At 44.6% G+C, this 26,261-nt stretch overlaps 1 protein-coding gene across 1 annotated transcript in view; it reads left to right on the top strand.

Annotated features, from left to right (window-relative positions):
- The window catches only part of Acad9 (acyl-CoA dehydrogenase family member 9), a 31,486-nt gene that overhangs the window by 4,427 nt on the left and 798 nt on the right, over positions 1-26,261 (top strand). Inside the window, exons 3-17 of the mRNA XM_020169257.2 lie at positions 5,884-5,985; positions 8,071-8,177; positions 9,125-9,225; positions 10,038-10,116; positions 11,138-11,312; positions 13,464-13,537; positions 18,111-18,186; positions 19,683-19,753; positions 19,998-20,117; positions 21,269-21,397; positions 23,430-23,509; positions 24,012-24,138; positions 24,343-24,420; positions 24,892-25,020; positions 25,781-25,853. Of these exons, the coding sequence (XP_020024846.2) occupies positions 5,884-5,985; positions 8,071-8,177; positions 9,125-9,225; positions 10,038-10,116; positions 11,138-11,312; positions 13,464-13,537; positions 18,111-18,186; positions 19,683-19,753; positions 19,998-20,117; positions 21,269-21,397; positions 23,430-23,509; positions 24,012-24,138; positions 24,343-24,420; positions 24,892-25,020; positions 25,781-25,853 (1,521 nt within the window). The remainder of the gene's footprint in view (positions 1-5,883; positions 5,986-8,070; positions 8,178-9,124; positions 9,226-10,037; positions 10,117-11,137; positions 11,313-13,463; positions 13,538-18,110; positions 18,187-19,682; positions 19,754-19,997; positions 20,118-21,268; positions 21,398-23,429; positions 23,510-24,011; positions 24,139-24,342; positions 24,421-24,891; positions 25,021-25,780; positions 25,854-26,261) is intronic.

The following is a 26,261-nucleotide window of genomic DNA, read 5'->3' as shown; positions in this document are numbered from 1 at the left end:
TAGCTGCATAAGATGCTGTACATATTTCGAAGGTTGAGTGTGGATCTCTGTACTAAGTGTTTTAGGAACTAGACACAGTCTTTGGACCAGCAGCATCTCAGCCCACAGTTGGAAGAACTGCCCTTGCTACAAGGGGCCCAATGGAGGGTCCACAATACTAGATAGATAGCTGTCCTCCAACACTGAGGGTCTCAGAGAGTGTTTGTTTATATGGGTATGTGTTGTCTATTATTATTTACCCTGTCAAAAATTAAACTAAAAAATCTAAAAAACATTTATTCATTTATTACTTTATTTGAAAATAATGTAAACCTGTTACATCTTAAACTATATTTTAATGAAACTATTTTAAAATAAATTAATGAGAGTGGCTCATTTTTTAGTTTTGCAAATCTTTTAAAAGATAGCTGGATTCTCCTATCCATTTCTGCACTTAATGTTTGATTTATATCGAGTAGCTCTCAGAAAAGTCCCACTGCACACTCTTGAGAGAATTAGAATTAGAAAGACAGATACATCTTACCATTAATATAAAATAACCTTGACCTTGTGGACCCCTAGAAGCTACTCCAGTGTCCCAAGACACACTCTGAAAATGGCTGCTGTAAATCATTAAGTATTACTATGTTGCTAGTTTTCAAAGTGGCTTAGTTGTACATAAGTATATTTTGTTATTTAGAAATAATGTATCTGTTTTTGTTTTGGTTATCTTACTGCTCTAATCTGTTTTATTTCCTTAGTGTCTTGGTCTTTTATTTAAACCTGTACTATGTGATTTGTCAGCTTTTCTTCCGCTAAGCTTTCTGCAGGTTTAATTGATTTACAGTAAATTGTAATAGAATTGTAATACTATAATTGTACACTTGTAACCTGAAAAACCATCAACACAACCAGAAGTTTCCTTCCCCCATTTTCACTCCCTCCCTGCTCCAGGCAGCTGCTCATATGCTTTCTCCCATTTACAGTAGTTTGAATTTCCTGAATTTTATTTAAACAGAGCCATACATTATGTGTGCTTTTGTCCAGCTTTGGCATAATTTTGAGTTTCTATGTACCAATAGTCCCTTCCTTTTTAGTGCTGAGTAGTAGTTCTTTGTGTAAGCATACTAAAACTTTTGTATCCTTGTGGAACTCATGGTCATCCTGTCTTAACCACTAAGTACTGGAATTGCAGGTGTGTGCTACCATTTACAGCTAAGAATGTTTATTGCATGTGGTTGAGGGGGTGGTACTGGTACTTCAGCTTAGGGCCTTGCTCTTTCTAGGCAGGCGCAATACTACTTGAGCCGTGTTTCTGGGCCTCATATGCAAACTTTTAATTAGCTCTTTTCACACAGCATCATTCTCCGTACCTGTTGCTACATGCATCAGTACTTTTTTTGCTTATTTCCAGTTTGGAGGCACTTATAAAACTGTTATGCTTATTTATGTACAGATTTTTATGTGAATTTATGTTTTCATTCCTCTTGTATTTTTTTTTTCATTCCTCTTTTATAAATGCCCAAGTGTGCCACTGGTGAGTTCTATGATAATTTTGATTAACTTTTTTAAGAAAGTACCACCCATAGTAAATAAGTAACCTGATTTCCCACCAGTAGTAGATAAGTAACCCGATTTCTTTGCCTTTGCACTAGGATTTGGTGTTGCTACTATTTTTATTTAAGCCATTCTGAAAGATGTGGATTGATGTGTCATTGATGTTTTAATTTGCATTTCCCTAATGGCTAATAATGTTGAAGACTTTTAATGTATTTATTTTCCCTCTTTATATCCTGTTCAATGAATATAGTTAATTTTTGTTATAGACCTTGTATCCTATAGCCTCATTAAACTCATTTATTACTTTTAGGAGCTTTTTTTCCCTAGATCCCGTGGGATTTTCCACATGGTGTTGGTGATAGGCAGAGTTCTAGTTCTTTCTTTCCAGTCTGACATCTTTTGTCTTTGCTGTATTGCACTGGGTAGAATTTCCAGAATAATGTTGTGCAGACCTTGTTTTCTTCTTTGTCTTAGTACACGTTCAGTCTTTTACCATTCTATTTGATGTTAACTGTAGGGTTTTTGTAGATTTATACATGCTCTTTGTCAGGGTATTAGAATTATTTCTTGTGTGCTGAGTTTTTGTTGTAAATGGTAACAAATTTTGTCTGATGCTTTTTCCACATCTATTAAGATAACTGTTTTTTTCCTTTGTTGACACAGCGAACATGTGGTTTTTATTTTTTTCTTTCTTTTTTAATTCTTTATTTAATTTATTTATTTATTTTTGGAGACAGGGTCTTGCCTATGTAGTCCAAACTGGAGACAAACTTAGCATCCTCTTGAGAGCACTGGGTTTGCAGGCTTGTGCCACCATACCCAGATTTTGATTGGTTTTTAAGCACTGATCTGCCCTTAGATTCCCAGGATAATTCCTACATGGTCAGTGTGGTTTTTTTTTTTTTTATATTGTTGGATTCAGCTGATTAAAGTTTTAAGAATTTTCACATCTGTGGTCCTAAGGAATATTGCTCTGTAGTTTAATTTTCTGATGTTTTTCTTTATTTGGTTTGGGCTTTTTGGTTATTGTTGTTCTTTTGTTTTGTGTTGAGACATGGTCTCAACATACCACCCAGGCTAGCCTCAAACTCTCATCCTCCTGCCTCAGCCTTGCAAGTACTAGAATTCTAAGTATGCACTGCCATACCCCGCCCGGTGTTCTTCTTCATCTTTTGACTATTTTGTACTGTAATGTTCAAAGAGAATTTCCTGTCTACTTAGTAAGTATGGAAAAAATTCGTAGAAATAAAAAGTTACTATTAAACAAGCACTACAATAAAAATCATTACAGGCAGATTTCCTCTATTGGGTGCCAACTTAGAAGAGTGAAAGTTTGAAGAAAAACAATTAATTTAGGTAGTCTCCAAGTAACTCCCTATATATTTGCTAGTTACAGAGGGGGAAATAGTAACCTATTGTGGAAAATCCCAGCAAATACCACCATAAACAAGAGATGAAGAGTAACATCACTGTAGTAGTACTAAGTGACATCATGATACCTCCTAATGTGAAACCTGGGGAAGGGCACATTGTCTCCGTGGTGTTGTTGCCAAAAAATGAATCATATCAACCTAATCATGAGAGATCATAAGACAGACCCAATTTGAGGAGCCTTGCACAAAGGAACTAACCAGGGCTTCCAAAGGGTCAGTCATGAAAGACAAAAACTGAAGAACAGTCACAGACAACTAAATATGATGTGTGGTCCTGGAATGGATCCCGGCACAGAAAAGGGCATTAATGGACAAATGGATAAGTTCAAGTGTATTTTGCACTGTAGTTAGCATTGCTGTATGAATGTTCATTATTTAGATAATTTTACCATGGCTCTGTTAGGTTCTGTCAGTTGAAGCCAGGTATGTTAGTCAGACTTTTCATTGCCTTCACATATCCCAGAAAAACAGTTTTAAAGGAAGAAGTATTTATTTTGGCTCAATCCAAGATTGGCTGCATCCATTGCTTCAAGATTGAGGGAAGTAGAATATCATGGTGGCAGAAGCTTGTGGCTCACCTCATGGAAGCCAAGAAGCAGAAAGAGAAAGAAGGGGACAGGGACAAGATAGGCCCTTCCAGATCACGCCCCTAGGGACCTACTTCCTCCAACTACTTTTTACCACCCTCCAGTAACGCCATCAGACTATTTATTCATCCATTGATAAAGGCATTGCCCTCATGATCCAATCACTTTCCCAAAGCCCAGCTCTGAACATTGCTACATTGGAAGTCATGCCTTCAACACCTACCTGAGCCTTTGGGGGGACTCATTCAATCAGTAATGAAAGGTGAAGGGTTTATAGGAACTTTATAATTTTTTTTTGCACCTTTTCTTGTACAGAAAGGTATTTCAAAATAAAAGGTTTAAAATAAAAGTAATAAATTGGGTTTTTTGTAGGTGGCATACTTGAAGTATTGCCCCCACCCCTTTTGTTTTTGCAGTATTGGGGATTGAACACAGGGTCTTGTGCATGCTAGGCAACACTGTGGCACTTGAGCTATGCCCCCAGCCCTTTTGTTTTCAGACTGAGGCTTACTATTCCCTTTGCCCAGGCTAGCCTTGAATTCAAGATCCTCCTGCCTCACCTCCTAAATAGCTGAGATTATAGATGTGTACCACCATGCCCAGCTGAATGTTGTCTCTTTTTAATTCCATCTAAGAGACTGCATTTTAATTGATTGTTATGGTCAGTTGAATATGACTATTGATTCAATTGCATTTAAGTCAGTCTTCTAATTTGTTTTGTCTTGTCTGTTCTTTGTGCACTCTTGCTTGTTTTTCTTCTTTTTGAAGTATTTTATTATTGCATTTTATCACTTTTGTTGGCTTATTGTAGTTCTGTCTCTTTTGTTTTTTAAGTGGTTGGAGTTTATAGTGTAAGTTGTATCAAATCCTACCTTCACGTGAGAACACTATATGTCTGCCTTTACAGCCTGTGTGCTGCTGTTTCATGTATTTTATTTCATTATAAACCCAACAATATCTTGCCATTGTTTTTCTTTTTTATTATGATAAAATATGCATAATAAAATTTACCATTAGAGCTCTTTAAGTGTATAATTTCATGCCATTAAATATATTCACAGTGTTATGCAACCATCCCTACCATCCATTTCCAGAACATTTTTCTCATGACATTATTTGTCTTTAAATTTGAGAAATAAGAAACAGTGGTTTTATGGTTACCCATCTAGCTACTGTTTCTAGTGATCTTCATTCTCATGTAGAATCAGGTTTTCTTTTGGTACCGTCACTCTTCCATGAGGAAGACTTCCTTTCACATTACATGTCCTGTAGCTTTGTAGGGAAGGAACATCTCACTGGCTGGGAATGTCTTCCATCAGAAAAGGCTTCTTATAAGATATCTGCTGCCATTTTTGTCTCTGTTCCTCTGTACATCATGTTTCTTCGTCCCCAACTGCTTTTAAGTGGTTTTAGAGGAACTGATTAGTGTGTGTGTTGATGTGGTTTCTTGCACATTGCTTTTGCTTAAACTTGTTTGAGTTTCCAGGCTCTGTGGGTTTATAATGTATATGAAATTTGAATAAACATTTGTATGGCTATGTACTGAAATAGTGAACAACACTGAAGAATGAAGTATATATGCAAAAACGTGGATGAATCTCAGAATCATTACAGTGAGCGAAAGAAGCCAGACAAGAGAAAAACGTGGTCTATGAATCTATTTATCGAAAACCAAATGCAAATAAATCTAAAGATTAAAGAGAGACTCGTGGGTACCTGGAGATGGAAGTGGACAGAAAGTTGATAACAGACAGGCAGGATAGATCTTTGGGGGAAAAGGAAGTGTTTTCTTCACAATCATGATGGTTTCACAGATGACACATCAGAATTACATGCTATAAATATGTGCAAGATTCTTGTGTGCCAATTATATACATCAATAAATTTGTAAAAGAATTTAAAATGAGGGGTTTGGGTTGCATTTGGGGAACCCATAGTTCTCCCTAGTGACTTGTATATTCCCAAGTGTATGCTACAAAGATTTTCATACTTTATAATAATGATGATGTTTCTTAGCATTCAAAAGTGGTTTTAATTACCTTAATGCATAGGAACTGTACAGTTACCAACCTGATGCTAGTGTTTGTTCAGTTTCACTCTAGTAAGCATGAATGTTGAATGAATGAATGGGTTGTTGAGTAAATTGTTCTCAGAACCTGTGGACTGTGGTGAAGGTGTATGGCTTCTGAACTCTAGATATATCTAGACCCAGACACTGTCTGATACTGGGATTTTATGCTATATGAAAATCATTCTGTATGCTTTTATTTGTATGAATATAGCTTACTTATATTTTTGTTTAATCAAAATATTCCTCTTTTCAGTGGACTCTCGAAAAATTGACCAGGAAGGAAAAATTCCAGATGACACTTTAGAGAAGCTGAAGAACCTGGGACTTTTTGGGATACAGGTCCCAGAAGACTATGGTAAGTCAGGGCAACAGCCCACCTGGTCTGGCTCATTAGCAAGCTTTACGTATTTATGCTGTTCAGGGAGGGTGGCCATTAAATGCAGTGTATCTACAGTCTAGGTGCAAAACCTAGATAAAAATTTTTGTGGCTGTAGGCAAAACAACCTTAACCTGCCTGTCCTCTGAGTGTTTGCAGGGGCTGCCTCCAGGTAAGATCAGCTAAGGACCTTGAGGTGAAGGGGAATTAGCAGTTGGTAGCCCTGTGAGGGTTGGGCATATTTCCTGGCTGTGAGCTGGTCGTTTGAAGATGTATTTGTTCTGAGCATTTTTCAAACCATAGCAGTCAGATCTTCTTGATGTTCTGTCCCTGCCTGGCTTGTCTCCAGAGATTAAAGTATGTCCTTCCTTCCTTCTGCAATGAAAGGTGAACCCTCAAGTTTGTAGAATAAATTCCTTCTAATACCTAGCCTAGAGCTGGCCCAAGCTGAGACAGAGATGAAAATGAAGGACAAATTAGCATGATGCCTGGTTTCATTTGGATGTTTGTTTCTTGTAGTGTTTTACGGTGTTAAATCATGTAACTTCCTTGTCATCCTATGAAATTCCTCTTATCACATTACCAAGTATATGAACGAATTTACCCTATCTTTACAGAAGACCTAAAGTAATGCTGCCGGCCCAGTGGTGGGAAGCACGAGTCATCAGACACCCTCTATTTCTTAACAAAAGTAGCCCACTCTGCCTCCACGTGAGGCTGTAGGAGAGACTGGGCTCCCCCAGCTATCCCTGGAATCAGGGTTGTGACTCCCAAGCAACACATGTTGCTATCACATGCAGCTGGCCACAGTGAATGCCAAATATTAGAGTAGAAAGCAGGTGAGGAAAGATTGGGAGAGTGGTGGTTGGTTTGTTTCTCATCAGTTTAAAAAAAATAAGGCAACAGGCACTCTCATTTTCATACTTTCTTTCTGAGGTGACCCCCTTTCAATCTATTAAAAAAAAGTAAGAAATAAGATAACAGCAACCTTATGTTCAGGCCCACAAGGTTATGTGAAAATTTTCCATGCTAGAGAATTCTAAAGGCAAGGTGGAGACTATTGTGCTGGAAAGCCAAGGTGTTTCTGCAGACCAGGCCTGGATCTCCTCCCTTAGTCCCTGCCTGCTGTCCAAGGCCTGCCATGTGTGGCTCCTCCCTGCTTCTGAGTCCCTCCGCCACCAACACTCCTTTGCACATGCTAGCTTTCCCCGTGAGATTGCTGTCCAAACTCCCCCAAGCATGACTTTTTCTCTTGGTATGTATGTGGATGGCACACTCTGCAAGTGGGCTGTGCACCTGCACCCTGAGGTCATGGCCAACTGATATTTGTTGGCCTGATTACCTTAAACCTCAATTTATGATCTGTAAAGTGAACTTTAATAAAGCCACCCTGCTACTTTTGGAAGTTGAAGATTAAATGCCCACTACTTAAGTTCAATGGAATTTTAATTTTTCTGTTTTTAATCCTTTTGTCTTTTAGTCCTAGAGCAGTGATTTCCAGTGAGGAGCAATTTTGCCCTTAGGGATTATATGGCAATGCTAGAGATACTTTTGATTGTGAAAACTGTGGAGATGGGGAGGTTTGCTGCTGGCATCTACTGGATAGAGGCCGTGAAGGCTGCTAAATTTCCTACAGTGCATAGGACAACCCCAGGGCAGAGAATGATCCATCCCAAAGTGTTAGAGTGTTGCAGCAGATAAGGCCTGTCCTGGAGTCCAGCAGATGATAGGCAGTGGAACACTAAACATCCACATCTGGTAGAAGGCAGTCACACAATCTTCAGTGATTCATTGTGTGTATAGGTGTCTACATTAAAAATACAGAGCTGCAAATGTTTCTATGTGCAAAAAAGGTCTGAAAAGAAATACACAGATATGCTCATTCTGAGTGATAATAATATGGACAATTTTTGTTTTCCTTGTACCTTTCCATATTATGAGTTTTTTAAAAATGGTGATCAGTTCTTACTTTATATTTAGGGAAAAAGAAAAAACAGTGAAGTCATTTGCCTCAATGGGAGGAATCAGGCTGGACTGTGACTAATGCTGATCTGTCTCTCCTAGGCGGCCTGGGCCTCTCCAACACCATGTATGCTCGGCTAGGGGAGATCATCAGCCTGGATGGGTCTATCACTGTGACCCTGGCAGCACATCAGGCTATTGGTCTCAAGGTCAAGTATCTGGGATTCCTATTCGGCGCTTTCTGGAGGAGGCAGGGGCTCGCTTACTTCTATCAGAAATGAGTTGGTTTTGATAGCTCAGGGTCTTGAAGGAGAACAAGCCCTCTGTTCTTGCCACCTTGCCCTCCATTTCACTCACGGGCTACAACATGTGACTTGTAGTCCCTGCACATATGGCCTCCATTTGGCCAACATGAGCAATGGCCCTTGGCTCATGCCTTCTCATTGAATCTACTATCTCTATCACCTTCAACCCATCTTTCAAGACCCAGGTCAGATGCCACTCCTGGATGTGAGCCTCCTCCTGAGCTGTCCCCTGCTGTTTGTACACATGCCTTCATCACCCCACTGGACTCAGAGCATGGTGGGACAGGTCCAAGGGCACACAGTTCTCAGTGGAATCACATTACTCAGGTCATAGCTGCTCACTGTAGACAACAAAAAGCTGAGTGAGTCCTGTGCCTAGCTCCCAACCCTTAAGCAGGAGTCCACACTGCAGTCATTTAGCAAAGCTTGGGGGGACAGCTTAGACACTGACTGCACACCTTCTCTGTGCTGGGCATGTTTTCAGCATTTCCATGTCTTCACATCATCCAGACCACTGTGCCAGTGGGAAAAGGGGGGAGTCTCTGGCTTACAAATCACAAGTTGAAGACTCAGAGAAGGGACAGTTCTGGCCCAAGGCTACCCAGCCAGACAGTGGAGGAGTCGGGATTAAAATCTCAGGTGCTGATTTCACAGCTCTGCTGGTTATATTGCTACCACATTGGTGCATGTGCCATGGGGTGCTCCCCTTAGCAGCCTGGCTCCCATGTCAGCTCTGGGCTTGTGTTGTCTCCTCTTGAAGGAAGTAAATATTGTTCTCAGAAGGGGATGTCTCACAAGTACATCTCACACTCTTCTTGCAGCTTAACTTGGTTTGTGTGTGTTTCATTTAGGGAATCATCTTGTTTGGTAATGAGGAGCAGAAATCCAAATACCTGCCCAAACTGGCATCTGGGGAACACATTGCAGCCTTCTGCCTCACGGAGCCAGCCAGGTCTGCCCCTCCCCTCTAAATGTCATCTTCCAAGCTGTTGTCTGTGCAGAGTAGCTGGCTTGTATTTCCTCCCTACCTAAAACCTTCCAGAGAATCAACTCAATAATCATTCTTGCCAGTTCTCTTCTCTCAGTCTTAATTCTCTATCCCAGTGAGACTTACAGATGAAATAACATACCTGACAGCATCTACTAAGTCAATGTTTTGTGGTTCAACCCCCTTGACATCAGGGATTGCATTCAGAGGATAGGGTGTAGGAGCTGCTCATCTCCAGATTGGGAGCTAAGGTTCCATGAGGTGTGATTATTAGCCAGAGGTCACACAGCTAGAAGGACCAGAGCCAGTCAGAGCTTGGGGCTTCTGATGACAGGTCTGTCCCTGGAACCTCACTTAATCCTGTTTCCCTTCACTCTGCAATCTGGAATAGTCACCATCCTGGTGTGGCCCAACCTACTTGCAGCAGCCCACATTCTCATGTTGAAACCTAAGCCCAACTTGTTTTTATTGCCACTTTTTTACCTGCTGTGTTGAAGCAGGATGAGCCAAATCCAGCCTGCCATCAGAAATTTGTATTGGAACTTGCCCATCTGTTTACAGACTGCAGCTGCTTTTATGTTCTGTTGGCAGAGTTGAGGTGGGACAGACATCATGTAACTCAGAAAGCTGAATATTGTCTATTGTCTGACACTGTATTTTAAAAGTTTGCTAACTCCTGTATCCAAATATAAAAACTTCCATTTCCAGCCCCTCAAGTCCACTCTTACTTATTCCCAATATTATTGTTCCTCGACTACATCTCTCTATCTCTGCAGTGGGAGTGATGCTGCCTCCATCCAGACCAAAGCCACGTTAAGTGAAGATAAGAAGCACTACATCCTCAATGGCTCCAAGGTATAGCCACGTCCTCATTGCCCTGCCGTCTCAGTCACAATCTATAGCCACTATGCAACCACTTTCCACACACTGGGAATTGTAAAGGGTCTGCACATCATTCCCTAACCCAGGCAGAGCATGGATGCTGCTCCTTTATCAGAAAAAGAATCTGGGACTCAGGCTGAGTAACTGGTCCATGGCCTGTGTACCTTCAGTGGCAGAAACAGAACTGGAGCAAGGTGTTCTGGCTTCAGAGTCTCCAACTTTTCTGTAGTCCCAGCTGCCTCCTTGAACTGCTTTTAGGGTTTTGTTTAAATTTCATTGCCCAAAGTCACAAAGGTACACAAGTGTGGTGTGATACACTTCCACAGACCTGACACCTAGCTTCAGCAGTTAGCACACTCACGGCCCACCATGTTTCTTACGTCAACATTGCCATCTCTAGATAGCACTTATGAAAGATTCAGCATGGAGCTCTGAGAGAAAGCTGTAATACCATTAGCATATGAAAAAACAGATAAGTTTCTTACTACCTGGTCAATGTTCAGATTTCCTCAATTGTCTTTTTTCCTTTAACAGTTTTCTTGAATCAAGATTGAAAGAAGTCCTAATCATTGCAATTGTAGAGCAGTCTGTTTTCCCCCTCCCTCTCCACTTCCTTCTGCCTTTCACTCCTCCTTTCCCTTCCTCATTTTCACTTTTAAATTGACAAGTAAACATTGTATATATGTGTTTGTATAGATGTGTACCTTGTGAGGTGATGGATTCCCTTCTTTCTTGAAAGTCCTCAGTGGTCTGGTGGTGGATGGAACCTGAGCTATCTTAGTGCCACTGGCTGCCTCCACCCCCACCCCAGCTACCTGTTTCTGGGGAACATCTCTGCTCTAAAGAGACCGGAGTTGAGTCACCATGCTCAGTTCATATAGGCTTGGCTTCTACAGAGCCAAACATTTTATGTGGCTGGCCTGAAGTTTGACAGGTGACAGACAAAGATGGAGTTGAGAGGTGTGTCCAAAAATGTTTTGCTTTCTTTCTTTAGGTCTGGATCACCAATGGAGGTCTGGCCAGTATTTTTACCGTGTTTGCAAAGACTGAAGTGGCTGATTCTGATGGCTTGGTGAAAGACAAAATCACAGCATTCATAGTAGAAAGAGACTTTGGTGGAGTCACTAATGGGAAACCTGAAGATAAGTTAGGCATTCGGGGCTCCAACAGTAAGTAGCTTGCACATACACAGGTGCATGTGTGACAGAGAGTATAAGAGAAACCAATCCTTCATTGTGTCCAAATATCAAGGTAAAATGAGATTTACATATTTGTGGCTTTAGTTAAGCATTTTAGCAAAATCAAGTTGAGATTTCATGGCAATGCAGATGAACTCCTGGAAACTGGATTGCTAATTTAGCAGTTATAGACTGTGCTCCTCTCTAAGCCTTCAGCTTTGCTCATTCAAGGGGAGCAAGGCCAGAAGAGCTCTCAACCTTGCTGGGGTAATGGACACCAGGAAGGCAGGACAGGTGTCCCATGTAAACATGCTATGTCTTTCCTGCCTGGAATGTCCTTCTTCTCGCTTCCTCTTCTAACTGCCCAGGCCCCTTGCCATCCTTGATAGCCATCCATTCACTGGAGGCTGGTAACACCGGTATCCTGTTTGTTGCTCTTAGCCCACCTAGTGTGGCCGTGGGGTCCTTCAGACATTCTGCCTCTTGAATATCTGTTCAGATCTTGGAGTGGCTAGCACAGAGAAGACCACGTGACACCAGCCCTTGGCATATCTGTGGGCCATGTGCCTTTTGGGACCCTGCCTTCTGGATGGTGATATTTGCCACCCCAACTGCTTGGACTTGGGGGTCAGGAGTCCTGAGCCCTACCACTTGGAAGCTGTGAGGCCTTGAACAAGCTCATTTCCTTTGTTGCACTGTAGTTTCCCAGGTACAGGAAAAGGGGGAGAGGGGGTGAAGCCCATCCGGTGGAGGTACCAGGAGCAAGAAGTGCAGAGGGTGAAGTGTTTAGTGGGGGATGGGGGGAGGGGCAATACCCCATCATCAGCTCCTGCTGAGTCTGAATACTCTGACCAGTGCTGCTGCCTGAGAACCCTGAGTATGCCAGCAGATGAAGGTGCTGCTCAGAGGCCTCCAGCTAAGGAAAGTTTGGCATGTGCACAGGAGAGAGGTGGAGGGAGCTGCCAAGCTGGTGCTAAACAGCTCTGCAGGGTTTGATCTGTGCTGGAGTCTGGGTGTGTGGTGTCCCCTAGCATCATGCAGGCACCATGCAGGACCCCAAGAGAGTCAAGAAACACAAGGTGAGGTGAGAGAGGAAAGCACATTTTTTCCCACACCCAGCAGCTTTTAGCAGGAGGTCCTGGTTCTACAATTCTTGTCCTTCATCCTTAAATAGGACCTAGAAGTTAATAGTTGAATGAAGATCAGCAGACCCAGTTTGCCACACCTGGCCTGGCTTCTCTTGAGTCCCTACCTTCCTGATTCTGAGTATCCTTTCCTCTGGTACAAATTGCTGTGTTTATGTAGCAGAACATGCAAACGTGTTTTATAGAAATGTGATATAGAAGGCACTATGCCTTCCCAGCCTCTTCCCTAACCCCACAGCATCTCCTTCTCTGGCTGTATCTCACCCACATTGACCTCCCCTTTGGAGCACATCTCACTTTAAGGGAAGCTAATGATCCCTGACTGCAGTATAGCCCTGTTTGAGACACCTCAGAACTCATCTCAGAACAAAACATTTCTTTTTCTTATAGTCCTGGTACAATGCCTCAGCCCATAACTTGGGTTCAGATCACCTATGTGCTTTTTTACCACCCCAGGGCATGTGCACTCAAAGGCTTCTGTTCACATTGGGTCAGCTACATATCACTGGCCAGCACTGGCCTCAGTGGCAGGAAAAGGGAGGTCCACCCTCCAGTAGCTGGTAGGGCATTGCCTCTGTAGTGCAAGGCTGTGGCTGTGCTATATGAAGACCTAGGACCAAGAATCCCATCTTCCTTATGGCCTTCGGAAATGCTGACGCTCCTCACTTGATGTTCTGACTCTGGCTCTTCTATCCTTTCAACTTCTGCTAAATATTACCTTAGAAAAGTCTGAGTTAGCCTTTATAAGAATGTTACCCATTCCCTGCAGCCCCCATGTCTCTCTTTAGTGTGTCCTATTTATTTCATCAATAACATTGATGGTAATATCTATCATCCTCTTTATAGTTTGTCTCCCTGGCCAAAGAATGATCTCCACAAAGACAGGAGCTTGGCCTTTGTGTCCTGTACTTCCAGATAATGAATGAACACTTGCCTAGGGTCAAATGCAGAGTGGTTTACATTTGTCAAATAAGTTCTTAAATTTCATGTGTTTCAGCTTGTGAAGTCCATTTTGAAAACACCAGGGTACCCCTGGAAAATGTCCTTGGAGAAGTTGGAGGTGGCTTTAAGGTGAGGTGCTATGCAGTTTCTTTCACCTGTATAGCATGTGAGTCCTACTTTCTGTTTGGTCCATGCTTGACCTGTGACGATGTGTGACTTTGATGGGATATTGGCAATGGAGACTGGAAAATTGGCTCATTCCTAAAGGAGGGGGTCTATGGTTAGGATGAGGGATCTTCATTCATCTTTGAGGTATGCCTTGCCTTAAGTAAGGGATGGGATTCCCCTCCCCAGCAGGTATAAGAGACAGGCCAGTGGGAAGAATCTTAGGTTCTAAGAATACAACAGAGGTCTTGAGTCCCTGCCCTAATGTTTTGTGTTTTCTTCTCCTCTTCTTCCTCCTCCTTTAAGTCAGATTTATTTTTTCTATTGAAAAATAGTCCGCATATGGTTTACTATCTTAAAATATACATGTCTATCATTTTTAGTGTATTCACTGTGCTGTGTAACCATCACCTCAAAAGAACATTTCTATCTCTCTGAAAGGAAATGCCATACCTTCCAGCCCCACCTTACCCCCATCCTTTGGCAACTGTTATCTTACTTTGTGCTTTAGTGGATTTGTGGATTCTGAATATTTCATATAAATGGAATCATATAATATGAAGCCATTTGTGATTTCTTTCACATCATATGCTTTTCAAGTTTTATCCACATTGTAGCATGAATCAGTACATTTTGTGGCTGGATTTTATTTATCCATCAGGTGATGGATACTTCAATTGTTTCCACTTTGTGTGAATATTCACATTCAGGTGTTTCTATGGAAAATATGTTTTCAATTCATTTGCGTATACATCTAGTAGTAGAATTGCTGGTTATATGGAGACCATACGTGTAACAAACTATTTTCCATTTTTACCGTATACAGGGGTTCCATTTTTCCACATTTTCATCTACACTTGTTACTATCCATGTTTTTAAACTGTACACATCCTACAAGGTATGAAGTAGAATCTCTGTGGGTTTAATTTGAACATGGTTAATCATATTCAGCATCTTTCCATGTGCTTATTGGCATTGTCTTTGAAGAAATACCTTTTCAAATCCTTTGCCCATTTTTAAATGAGACTCCTTATTTTGTTGTTGTTGTTGTTGTTGTTGCCCTACCCTAATTTACTGGGTGACCTGGGCAAGTGTGTTCACCCTGGGCAACCCTACCCATCTCAGCCATGAAGCAAGGATCAAAGTCATCCTTTCCCTCCTCCCCTAGGGTCAGGGAATCAGATGAGATACCATTAGCCAAAGCTTCTGTGGCACAAGGGTGTGCATTGAGTGTAGAGGAAGGATGGACAGATGAAGGGACAAATAACGGAATAGGTTGTGCAGCCATAGGCTTCTGTATTACGAAGGTGGTCCAGATGGTACATGCAAATAGAAGAGACAGAATTAAATCACCCAAAGCCCATCCCAAAAGAGATTGTATTGCTCATACCCTTGTTGCTTTCTGGGTATTTTAAATAATACACATCACTTTGTGTGTGTGTGACATTTTGTAGCCTGTGTTTCACTTATCAATAAATTCTAACAATCTTTTTGTGCTGGTAAATATAAATGTTTGATGCTGCACTGCATTCTTCATATGCACACTGTGTTTAATGGCATCAGGTTCCTGGTAACATATCCTCCCACACTTGTCTAATTCTTTCCTGAGTTTAAACACCACCAGTAAAATTACTGAGTCAGAGGATGTGAACTTTTTTCTGGCAGTGCTGAGAACTGAACTCACATCCGTGTACATGCTAAGCAAATGCTCTACCACTGACCTACATCCCCATCCCTTGGTTTTTTGAGACAGGGATCTGCTATGTAACCCAGGCTATCCTCAAACTCACAATCCTCCTGCCTCCATCTCCCGAGTTCTACAATTATACGCATGTACCACCATGCCTAGCTAACATTTTTATAGTCTTGACCCATGTTGCCAAGTGTCTCCTGGAGAGGGACAAGTATGTGTCCTTTCCAGTTGTGAGTAAAGAAGCCTTGTTCCTCAGTCCTTCAGACACTTGAGGTTTGGGGGGGTTTTTTGGTGCTAAGAACCAAACCCAGGTTCTCACGTGAGCTAGGCAAATACTCCATCTTGGAACTACATCCCCAGCCCCAACACTGTATTTAAATTTTTTTTTTTCTTTTTTTGCCACTGTGATTGGTGGAAAATGATTGTTTAAATAGGCAAATGGAAATCAATCTCTAAAGTTCTTTTGTTGCTACTAGTGGAATTCCTGCCAGTTAGCCTAAATTTTTAAAAGAATGTTATACTTGGAATACAGAGACAATAAATAAATAAATAAATAGCCAGCTGAAAAACTGAATGGACTGGTATGAGATAAAAATGAGGACTTTTACCTCTGAGATGGTAGTAAGATTTTATTAACAGTCAGAAATATAGAGACTGACAAGTAGGAACTGTTGAAAGAAAGTTCTGAATCTTGCTTTGGGGGAAATTAGGATATAGAATGTAGCTGGTAACATAGAAGGAGACTCTTGGTGGTAGTGAGGGTGATGAAGCTTGAAGACGCTAAAACTGGTGAACTGTGGAAATCAGTATGGAGGTTCCTCAAAAAGCTAAAAATAGAATGACCATATGATCCAGATCTCCCACTTCTGGACACATACCCAAGAGAGCTAAGTCCACATACAATAGAGAAGACTGCACACCTATGTCTGTTGTGGCACTGTTCACAATAGTTAACATGGAATCTACTCAAGTGTCTGCAGATAAATGGACCAAGAAAATGTAGTATACATACACACTTTATTCAGCCATAAAGAATAATTAAATCTGGTCATGTGCAGGAAAATGGGTTGAACTGAGGGCATCCTGTTAAGTGAAATAATCAGACACAGAAAGAGAAGGTTCATGTGTTATCTCATATATGTGGAAACTTAAAAAAAAAAAAAACCTGAAAGTATAAGAATTATTAGAGACTGGGAAGGGATTTGGGTGGGGAATAGAAGGGTAGATGATAGACATGATATATATGGATGGAAATATCACAGTGAATCATGTCAATTTGTTCAATTAAAATGTATTATAATAGTAAAAGGCTGGCCAGAGGTCTCCAAGTACAGAACAAAGACTGAACACATGGCCCTCTTCAAATAAGACTCTACCTATTGGGTATTGATCCACTGGGGAATAAGACCCTGCTTTTTTCACTCCATTTTTTTTTTTATTTGATGAGGTTAACAGTAAACTCTGAGGGGGCTATGGAGTTTTATTCATGAAATTATGAGCTGGCTTTTAAAAGAGAAGAAATAAGGGCAAAAGAATTTAGTTTCCTGGCAGATCGAACGAGGCCAGTATCATCCTGTGTCCTGAAATGCAGGAGTCTGAAGCTTGGGAAGTCAGAGGCGATGGGGCACTCAGCTGTTTCTCAGACCATCCAGAAAAAGCAGGGATGGAAGCTTTGGGATCTGTTTCTAGAAGTGGGATTTGAATCTCACACTGTGGTATGACTTAACCAAGACAGATTTCCCACTAGTGTGGGGGCTGGCTATTTCTAGGAGTTTTGAACAATTGTTTCCAGCTTCTCCCAGCCCTGAGGGTCTGTTGGTTTCCCCACAGGCTCTGTTTTGAGAGGTTCTCCCTTCAGGTTATTTAGCAGGTAATCAAAAATTCAAAGACTACCGCATGCTTTCTGGGTCACACATAACCAATCATTGAGCAAAAAACAATACAATTGAAGTTGTGCTTTGGGGAAAACCATAGAACTCACAGCCTTCTTTTCTGTCCTCGGATCCCCACTCTACCTTTGGGGACTCTGATTTCATGTCTCAGGCTTGTCAGAGGCCTCTGTCCATCCTCTGCCTGGAGGGCTTTTCCTCCCTGCTGGTACAGTAAACCCAGGTCCACCATCTCCTCCAAGAAGCCAGCCCCACCCTCAATTTAGCTGTTTCCACAGGGCTGGGACCCTCTCCTTCAGTCTGCCCTCATTGGCTACCTATGGCTTCACTGGCTGTTTGCAACTGAGACCTCTGTGGCAGGTCAGGGACACCTCCATTTCTCATAACAGGGTGTGCATCTGTCCCTCTCCCAGCTGCTCACTATACACATGGGTCAGAATAAAGGATGAAGAAAGAGTAGGGATGCTGACAAAGCCACCAGATCACTGTTGCAGGCATCTGGCTGATGTCATGGGGTCATCTCAGTGCACAGCTTTCCTGCCAGGATGTGAGGTGTAGGGAGAGTCATGTCACCACTCTGATCTTCAGCATCTTCATCTGTGAATTGTGGTGCCTCATCCTGAAGCTTTGCTGGGAATATTCAGGCAGCTTGCAATGTGTACTCCATCGGTCCAAGTTTCTGCTACCTCTCCAGAGGATGAAAAGCCTTAGCAGATGATTTGGGAGTATTGTGCAGTGGCCTTATGTGTGGTGGTAGTGATGCCACGGGTATTAGAGCTGCAGCAGTGACAGAGCCACCCTGTTGGAGGGTCAGAACTGTGCTCTCTCCCAGCCCAAAGGCAGATGCTTGCCTCTATTTTCAAGAACTCTTCTGGGGAAAATAGACGAGTGTTCTGTGTCTCTTTTCTCTGCCTCTTTCAATGTGCTTGCTTGGCCTTTCTCGCCCTCTCTGCAGGTGGCCATGAATATCCTCAATAGCGGGCGATTCAGCATGGGCAGCATTGTGGCTGGGATGCTTAAGAAACTGATCGGTAGGTCATTCGGGTCTGCAGTGCCCTGTTGCCCCTGCCGACCCCCCCACAGCCTGGGAGGGTCTGTTTGCCATTTCCCCCCTGGATGGACTGGTGACGAGCCAGGCCACCTGGGGAAATTGTTGGCTCAAGTTTAGCCTCTGAGCTTTGGTTTAGAGCAAAGAATATACTCACCTGCCCCAGAAGTTAGTCTTTGTATTTCAACATTGCTCAGTTTTATCTACACACAAGGGTAAGGAGAGAAGCAGGCATTCTGTCAGAGGCAGACCACTAAGAACAGAGCTACTTGGCACCCATGAGTTAGGGACCAAGAAAACATTAGTTCTCATCCTCACAAGATCCCTTCATGTGGGTGTCTCTACACAGAGTGAAGAGTGCGGTTGGACCTAGAACCCAAGTCCCTCAGCCCCTGATTCCTCCCTTGTTCTTCTCCATCAGGATACTAGACTTTCCTTTGTGAACTTAAAACATCCTGTAACTATTCTTGCTATGTGGATGTGACTGTGGGAAAGGGTGTGCCCAGGGAGAACATACCCTGAGGGCTTTATGACTCTCAGAGTCCACTGCAAGGTGGACATACAGGGGCTCTGGTTTGGGTTCTTCCATCCATTTGATTGATGAGGAAACTGAGGCCAAGAGAGTACAGGTGATTTGCCCAACACCATGTACCTTGACCAAGGTCCAAAGCTGTCAGCCCTCAAGCTCAGGACTCTTCTCAATTTGCTGTGCTGCTTGCATGGCCTCCACTTCTCCATCTGGAAAACTCAGTGCAAAAGCTTCATGGATCTTTATCATCAGCCTCCCCTCTCCCAAAGAGACAGAACCTCTGTTGAGAGCCCATAACCCAGAAATGTGGATAAGGGGACTCACTCTAGGGACCAGTTAGTGATGGTCACACTGGTGGAAACATTTGGAAAACAGGCTTCAGGCAAAGCTAGGGGAGCTGATGCCAGGGTGGGAGTCTGACATGTTCCCAGGGGCTCTCAAAACTGTCCACAACTATGCAACTTGAGGCCCCAGGCCTGAGCTTTGAAATCAGGCTGCCCCTCCTGCTTTGGTTGAGTACCTGTGATGGAGGTGGGTCCACTCCCACCTTTGTCTAGGATGCTCTGTGCACCTAGCTTTGTGCTAGGTGCCTTCCAGCTTCCGTCTCCTTGCATGTTTGCAGCAACTCTGTGAGGTGTACCACCAGGGAGGTGGAGCTCTTGGCTCAGGCCCCCCACTGGTAAGAACAGGACCAGAACTCAGAACTGTGTCTAATTCAGAACTCTGTGCTTTTGCTCCTGCTCGCTGCCTGCAGGCCCCCTGAGGAACAGGTATCCTGCCTCTTACCCAAGGGTGCTAGAAAAGTTGGGGCTCTGGCACTCTGATCTCAGCAGCCATGGTCCTCAGTGTTTTCTGCAGGCGTTTAAAGGATAATAGTTAAGGCCTTAGAAAATCATTTTCAGATAATCTGAAATGTTCTGGTTCTTTTTAACAACTCTGCTCTTCTTCAGAATTGACCGCTGAATATGCCTGCACGAGGAAGCAGTTCAGTAGGAATCTCAGTGAATTTGGGTTAATTCAGGTACTGACAGCTGTGATTTCACTGTGTGGACATGAAAAGTGTTCTCTGTTGCTGATTCTCTACTCGTGCCTCCTGCTTGGTGATGTGGGAAGAACACTGTTGCTATAGGTCCCTTTTATTAAGGCTGGATTTGGTTCTTTGGGGCAGCCAGGCTTCTAATTTAATTAGCTTCTCTCCTGGTTGGCAGATTTGGGACTCAGCACATACAAATTGCTTGTTGATTGTGTTTTCCCAAATACTCCAGGAAAAGTTTGCTCTGATGGCTCAGAAAGCTTATGTGATGGAAAGTATGTCCTACCTCACCGCAGGGATGCTGGACCAACCTGGGTTTCCCGATTGCTCCATTGAGGCAGCCATGGTGAAGGTAATCCCGGCACAACCAGAGCTGGCACAGGGGGCAAAAGCAGAAAAGCTTTCTCTGCAGCCTTTTTGACCCACACCTTCTACCTGCCATCTTCCTCTTCTCGTTTGTTTATAGGTCAGCTGTTTTGGTCCAGGATTTATGCTGAACCCCCTGGTGTGCAGCTCTGTAGGGTAGGCAGGGTCCTAAGAGTTGGGGAGCAGCAGCATAGAGCAGGGCCCAAGAGCATCAGTTTGTAGGATAGCTCACCACTTACACTAAGTTTTTACTGGCTGATTTGTGGCCTACAGCAACAGGAGAAAACACAGATATTGTAACTCCACATCAATGTAAAATAGCAGCTGAGCTCTTCTGAGGAAATATCTTTTTTCTACTTTGGTGACCTTTTTACTTTTTGATATCAGAATGCCCTTCTGGAAATTGTTTGAGGTAAAAGGTTACTTACCCAGTCTGTATCCTGGTTTCCTGTTTGAGTATGGGCAGACCACAGGGCTGGAAACAGTGCTTCTGTCCTCAGAGATTCTGAAACATTACAAGTAGGAAACATTCTGAAAAAAACTTTTGAGCCAAGAGCAAGCCTAAAGTGTACATTCCTGTTCCTGAGGTTTTCTCAAATGATCCCCATGTGACATGAGCTGCTTCCTTTACTGAAAGAAGGATTCTCCTTACTTAACTTCTTTGAGGCCATTGACTAGTGCCTGCGAGCTTAGGTTGAACCTACAACTAACCATGACAGTGTCTCGACCCCCCAGGATGCTGACAGAGTGCACAGAGAGAGATAAATCATGCTCATACATGGCAGGATATTCAGACATCTTGTTCAAGTGCAGAGAAGTGAGTGGCAGGTGGATTGGGCCAGACAAAAGTGGATCACACTTCCTGGAGTAGGTAAAATCTAGGTGGGTTTTAAATAAGGTGTGGAAGGAATGGAGGAGGGCCTAGAGGCATGAAAAGGGCATTGTGGAGATAGGAGCCACTGCTGGACATTGTGGTCCAGAAAACCAAAGGCCTTGCCCATGGTCACCTAGTAAATTCCTCTTGGGGTCAGTCTCATCTCAAAGCTCAAGTTCTGCACACACACAGCCTCCCACTCTTCTCTTGGAAGGGATTTGGCACCATCACCCTGTGCTGACCTTTCCCCGGGTCTTTGGCAGGTGTTCAGTTCTGAGGGTGCCTGGCAGTGTGTGAGTGAGGCACTGCAGATCCTTGGGGGCTCGGGCTACATGAAGGACTACCCCTATGAGCGCATGCTGCGTGATGCCCGCATCCTCCTTATCTTTGAGGTGAGTGGCCCTGCTACCATGTTCCCTGCTGATGTCCCCAAACTCCCCTCTCTGTTCTTGGATCTAGGAGATGCTACAAAGGGCCCCAGCAGTGGCCTACTACAACCTACTCATGCTCCTGAGCCCACTGCTTCCTGGAGACCTACTGTGGATCTCTGCCAAGTAGTTTCTGGCTGGACAGAGTGGGACCTGAATTCCAGTCCTGGCTCAGGCTCTGCCTCCATTTCACGCTTCTGGGTCTTAGTTTCCTTCTTGGTAATTCGAGGCAGGTGAACAGGGTCCTTTCTGAAGACTCACCCAGTGTTGACACTCTTTCTTTAATTGCTGCACTCCATGAATTCACAATCCTAAAGGGTCAGCTCAGTCAGCATGTGCCAGGCAGAAAAGGGTATCAGGGCCACAGAGACAACCTTGTGATGTTGTGATCTTATGGTATAGCCTGACTGACTAAGAAGGATGCTGTGATATGTCTCACAAGAGACAGAAGTAAGTGTTCTGGAGGAAGCTGTAGTCTCTTGAAGCACATGCACTTGACCCTTGAGGGCAAAAAGGACTGTGGAGGGGAAATTTGAATGAAAGGCAGGAAAATGACGCACACAAAGCCAAGACAGGACTTAATGAACAGCATGAGATGAACACACAGAGTAAGAAAGTCTTTCTGGGTGTTTTGATCAGTCCTGCTTAATGGGCTGGTCCAGGTAGTGGAACAGGGAAGAGAGTTGGAATGCAAAGGATGGATGGGAAAGATAGAAAAGGAGCTGTACTGTGAAAGATTTTGACTAACAGTCAGGACTTGGAAAGCCATAGGAAGTTTCCAAGCAGGGAGTGATTTGGTTATATTTGTGTTCTAGGAAATTCTTCCATGGCTGGTGAGACCCAAGCCCAGAGGTGCTCCCACTGGAAGGGAGGGTAGACTTAGGGGGACTAAGGCAAAAATATGGATGGGTCCTGCTGGTGGCCATGGGGGCATGCAAGAGGCAGACCTTTAGACAGGGAGAGGGTTTGAGCTGTGCCACTGGTCAAGTAATGAGGATCATCCTGACTGTCACTTTGATCCTGGGTTATCACACCCAGTGAAAGTCCTCACTGATTGCTTTTGTTCCCAAGCATGCCCAACATGCCAGTCAGCATTTCTTCTCCCTTAGCTCAGTCATTCAGTCAAAGGCCTGCCTGAAGGCAGAAAGGGACATAGTGTGGCTGATGATACAGTGTGTCTCAGCCTTTCTGGCTGAGGCTGCCTCTCCAAAGGCCCGTCTCTCAGCCTCGGAGGCCTGGGTTCCTCTATGACTGGGTGGAGTGGTCAGCTGGGGTTAAAAAACCCTCAAGGCTATAATTCATAAAAGGATGCGAAGTCTCTGAGGTGAGGCAGGTGCCTCTGTAGACTCTTAGACTCTGTAGCTTAGAGCTGGGCAATATTGTGGAAGCCTCTGTGCCCAACTTCCCTTCCCATGGGAGCCCCCTCTATAGTGCCAGCCCAGCTGCAGGGCGGTACTGGACATGAAGCCTGGGTCATGGCCATTCAGCTCCCTGGCACCCACAGCACTATTGTGTGTACTAGGCAGAAGCCTAGCATCCTCACAAGGAACAGACAGAATCAGGTGGGGAGGAGCAGCATGTGGCAACCCCGACACACACCTTCAGTATTGTGCATGTACTGAGGAGCTCCCAGCTTCTATTGCTCAACCATTGGTGGTTTCCCTAAGGAATCTGGCCACAGTTGCTGTGCTCTGAGCATCAGTGGCCCTCACCACCCAGGGAAAACTGGTGTTTCTTTTAATGAGGATTCTGGGGCTTAGAAGAGTGACCCATGTGAAGCTGGCCATGAGAGATAGGAGGTCCTAGTCAGAAGCCATGCATCTGGTCAGGTCCCCAACCCATAACTGTGTATTCCCTGACACCTGGTCATAGCCCTGCTCCCTGTGCTTCTAAAGTGTCAGCCATTTGGGCAGAGTGTGGTGGCTCAGCCTGCCCAGTCACAGACAGTATTGCTGGGGCTGCCTATTGATGTTGACCTCCACACTGCTGGCCGCAGGGAACCAATGAGATTCTCCGGATGTTCATTGCCCTGACGGGCCTACAGCATGCCGGCCGCATCCTGACTGCAAGAATCAAGTACGTACTATACCTGTGGTCTGCTCCTTAGGCCTGCCTGCCCAGCAGAGGCCAGAGGATAGGGCTGCTCCATCCTAGGACAGTATGGGAAAGTGGGGGAACAGTGCAGCCTCACATACAGGCTCCCTCTAGAGGTGGCAGGAGGGAGGAGGAGCAGCAGCAACGTTGGCTGTTCCCTCACCTGGAGATTACAGGAAGGGCCAGCTGCCCAGGGAGCCCTTTCACTCCCTCCAGCCACACTTGAACTTCATCTTCCCCTTCCTTTGATGGCTCCCAGCTCCCACAGTGGGGGTGGCTGGTGTTTGCAGACTCTTACCAACAGCCAGCCACTGGCCACATAACCATCTGCTCCCTAATAAGCTGGAAGCGCCCCTTCCACCCCCCCACCCTCCTTCTAGGAGCCCAAATGCCAGGCTGAGGGGGGGCATAGAGCTCCAGGGGGCCATGGACAACTGCAGCCAGCCATTTGGCCTCAAGTCACAAGACTCTGGACTTCCTGCAGTGAGCTTAAACAAGGCAATGTGACCGTAGTCATGGAGACCATTGGCCGGAAGCTTCGGGACTCTCTGGGCCGATCCATTGATCTGGGTCTGACAGGCAATCTTGGAGTTGTACACCCCAGTCTTGGGGTAAGTAGGCTCAACAAGTGTACTCTGTTTGGGTGCCCTCCTGCATGATAGTCCCATTCCAGAGGGAAAAGACTAGAGGTATAGGCTCCTCCAGGAAAGTTGGGGAGGCACCTGGATGCCCTGGGCTGAGGCTGTCCAGTGGGACAGGATGGGCAGGCACGGTGGGGAGGAGTGCTGAGCCCAGTTTGTCTTTTGCCGTAATAGGACAGTGCCAACAAGCTCGAGGAGAACGTGTATTACTTTGGCCGGACAGTTGAGACATTGCTGCTCCGCTTTGGAAAGGTAAGTGGGCTCTGCCAAGCCTGGGGCACAGCCTACATGGCCAGCAGTCATGAGATTATTTTGTGCTGTGCCCCACCTAGAAGTCTGGATTGCCATGGGTCTGGGACATTCTGCTGGATGCATTTTCTGCAGTGTTCTCCTGGGCACTTTCTGGTGAAGAGAGGCTCCCTGGAGTGCAGGAAGAGGCTACACATGTGAGGCCCTAATCCAGGACATTAATCTGTGAGGCACTTGCTGCTAAAGGTGACATTTCACATAATAAATGCAGGCCTCTGGTCTTACCTTGACACCTGTCCAAGAATAAAGAAGGGAAAACAAAAGGCAGCTGAGAACCAGCCTCCCATAACCTGAAGGAAAAGGCATCACTGGCCTACATTACCCAGGAGCAAAGGGAGACAGGGATGGCTTGAGAGAGATCATGGAGCTGGTTGGGCTATGTAGGAAGTCGTCACTCTGGGCCTCTGTCTTCAGACCATTGTGGATGAACAGCTGGTGCTGAAGCGGGTGGCCAACATCCTCATCAACCTGTATGGTATGACGGCCGTGCTGTCACGGGCCAGCCGCTCTATCCGCATTGGACTTCGGAACCATGACCATGAGGTGAGTTGCATCCAGCCCCACACAGGAATCAGTCACAGAGACAGTAGCTTACTGTTGGATAGACCAAGTTTGGATCAAGGAAGGAATTATAACCTAAGGCTGTGAATACTGAGCCAAGCCTTTCATCATGTTGCACTTTAATGAAGCTAGTGACTAGGCAAGTGGGGAGTTGGGTGATGTGGCCCAGTCAGGGAGCACCGGGAGAGAGGGGCTGAATAAGGCAGGGGCTGCAGTGCCAGGGGGTGGTCACTGACAGTGGGTGAGTACTGAGGATGCACAGAGGTGCTGCCCAAGAGGCTGGATAGGTTTGCTGGGCTGTGGGTGGGTCCATGCTGCTCAGAAGACTGGGCCAGTACCTCTGCTCTCCTACCTGAGAGAAGAGAAAGGGATGAGTGACAGGGGTCCACAAACCATTGCCTGTACCCAGTCTACCTACCCTGTACATTCTTCCCCTGGTAGGAGGCAGACACAGTTACTAGTACCTACATGCATCATTACAGAGGAGCCCACACATATTAGGATTGTGACATTCAATATACAGAGGAGGAAAGTGAGTCTTAAGAGATGCTGAGAGCAAGCTTGCTCTTGGGGACGGAGGGAGTTTGAGTTAGGGCTGGAATTAGAGCCAAAGACTGTGACTTCTGAGCCAGGCCTTTTGACCTCAGCCACCCTGCCCAGTTAAACCAGCTGGGTTCCTTGGAGTTTAGAGGTCAACTCCAGAGCTCTCAGCAGCCATCCTTTCTGACTTCTATTCTGGCAGGTTCTGTTGGCCAACATGTTCTGTGTAGAAGCTTATTTCCAGAATCTCTTCAGCCTGTCACAGCTGGACAAGTGTAAGTGGGTTGGTTTGCAGGAGGCAAGAGGTCCCAAGTCCAGGCATTTGTTGATGGAGACCTGTTTCTAGACCTTGTTTGCTTCCAGAGCCTGCTGGCTCACAACCTTCTGCCTGAAGAGAGGGCCTACATAGGAGCACCCACTAAGCAGAGCATGCCCCTGCAGATGACATGCCTTTATATGGCCCCCTGTATAGGCACTGCTAGTGTCTGCCAGTGTGTCTGGTCATATCCTTGTTACCTACCCAGGAAAGGTCCCAGAGGAAGGGAACAGACATTATACCTGATTCCAGAGACAGGATTTTTACCTGCCCCTTGAACTCAAATCACATGCCTTGGCCCTGGAAAATACGGGACTTTGCATCTGCCTTTCAGTTTGCCTGGAATGCTCTTCCTTTTCCGTAGCTA

This window comes from Castor canadensis, chromosome 10, assembly GCF_047511655.1.
Source record: "Castor canadensis chromosome 10, mCasCan1.hap1v2, whole genome shotgun sequence".
Classification (NCBI taxonomy): domain Eukaryota; kingdom Metazoa; phylum Chordata; class Mammalia; order Rodentia; family Castoridae; genus Castor; species Castor canadensis.
Note: the sequence above shows the minus strand (reverse complement) of the source record. Positions and strands in the feature narration are given on the sequence as shown.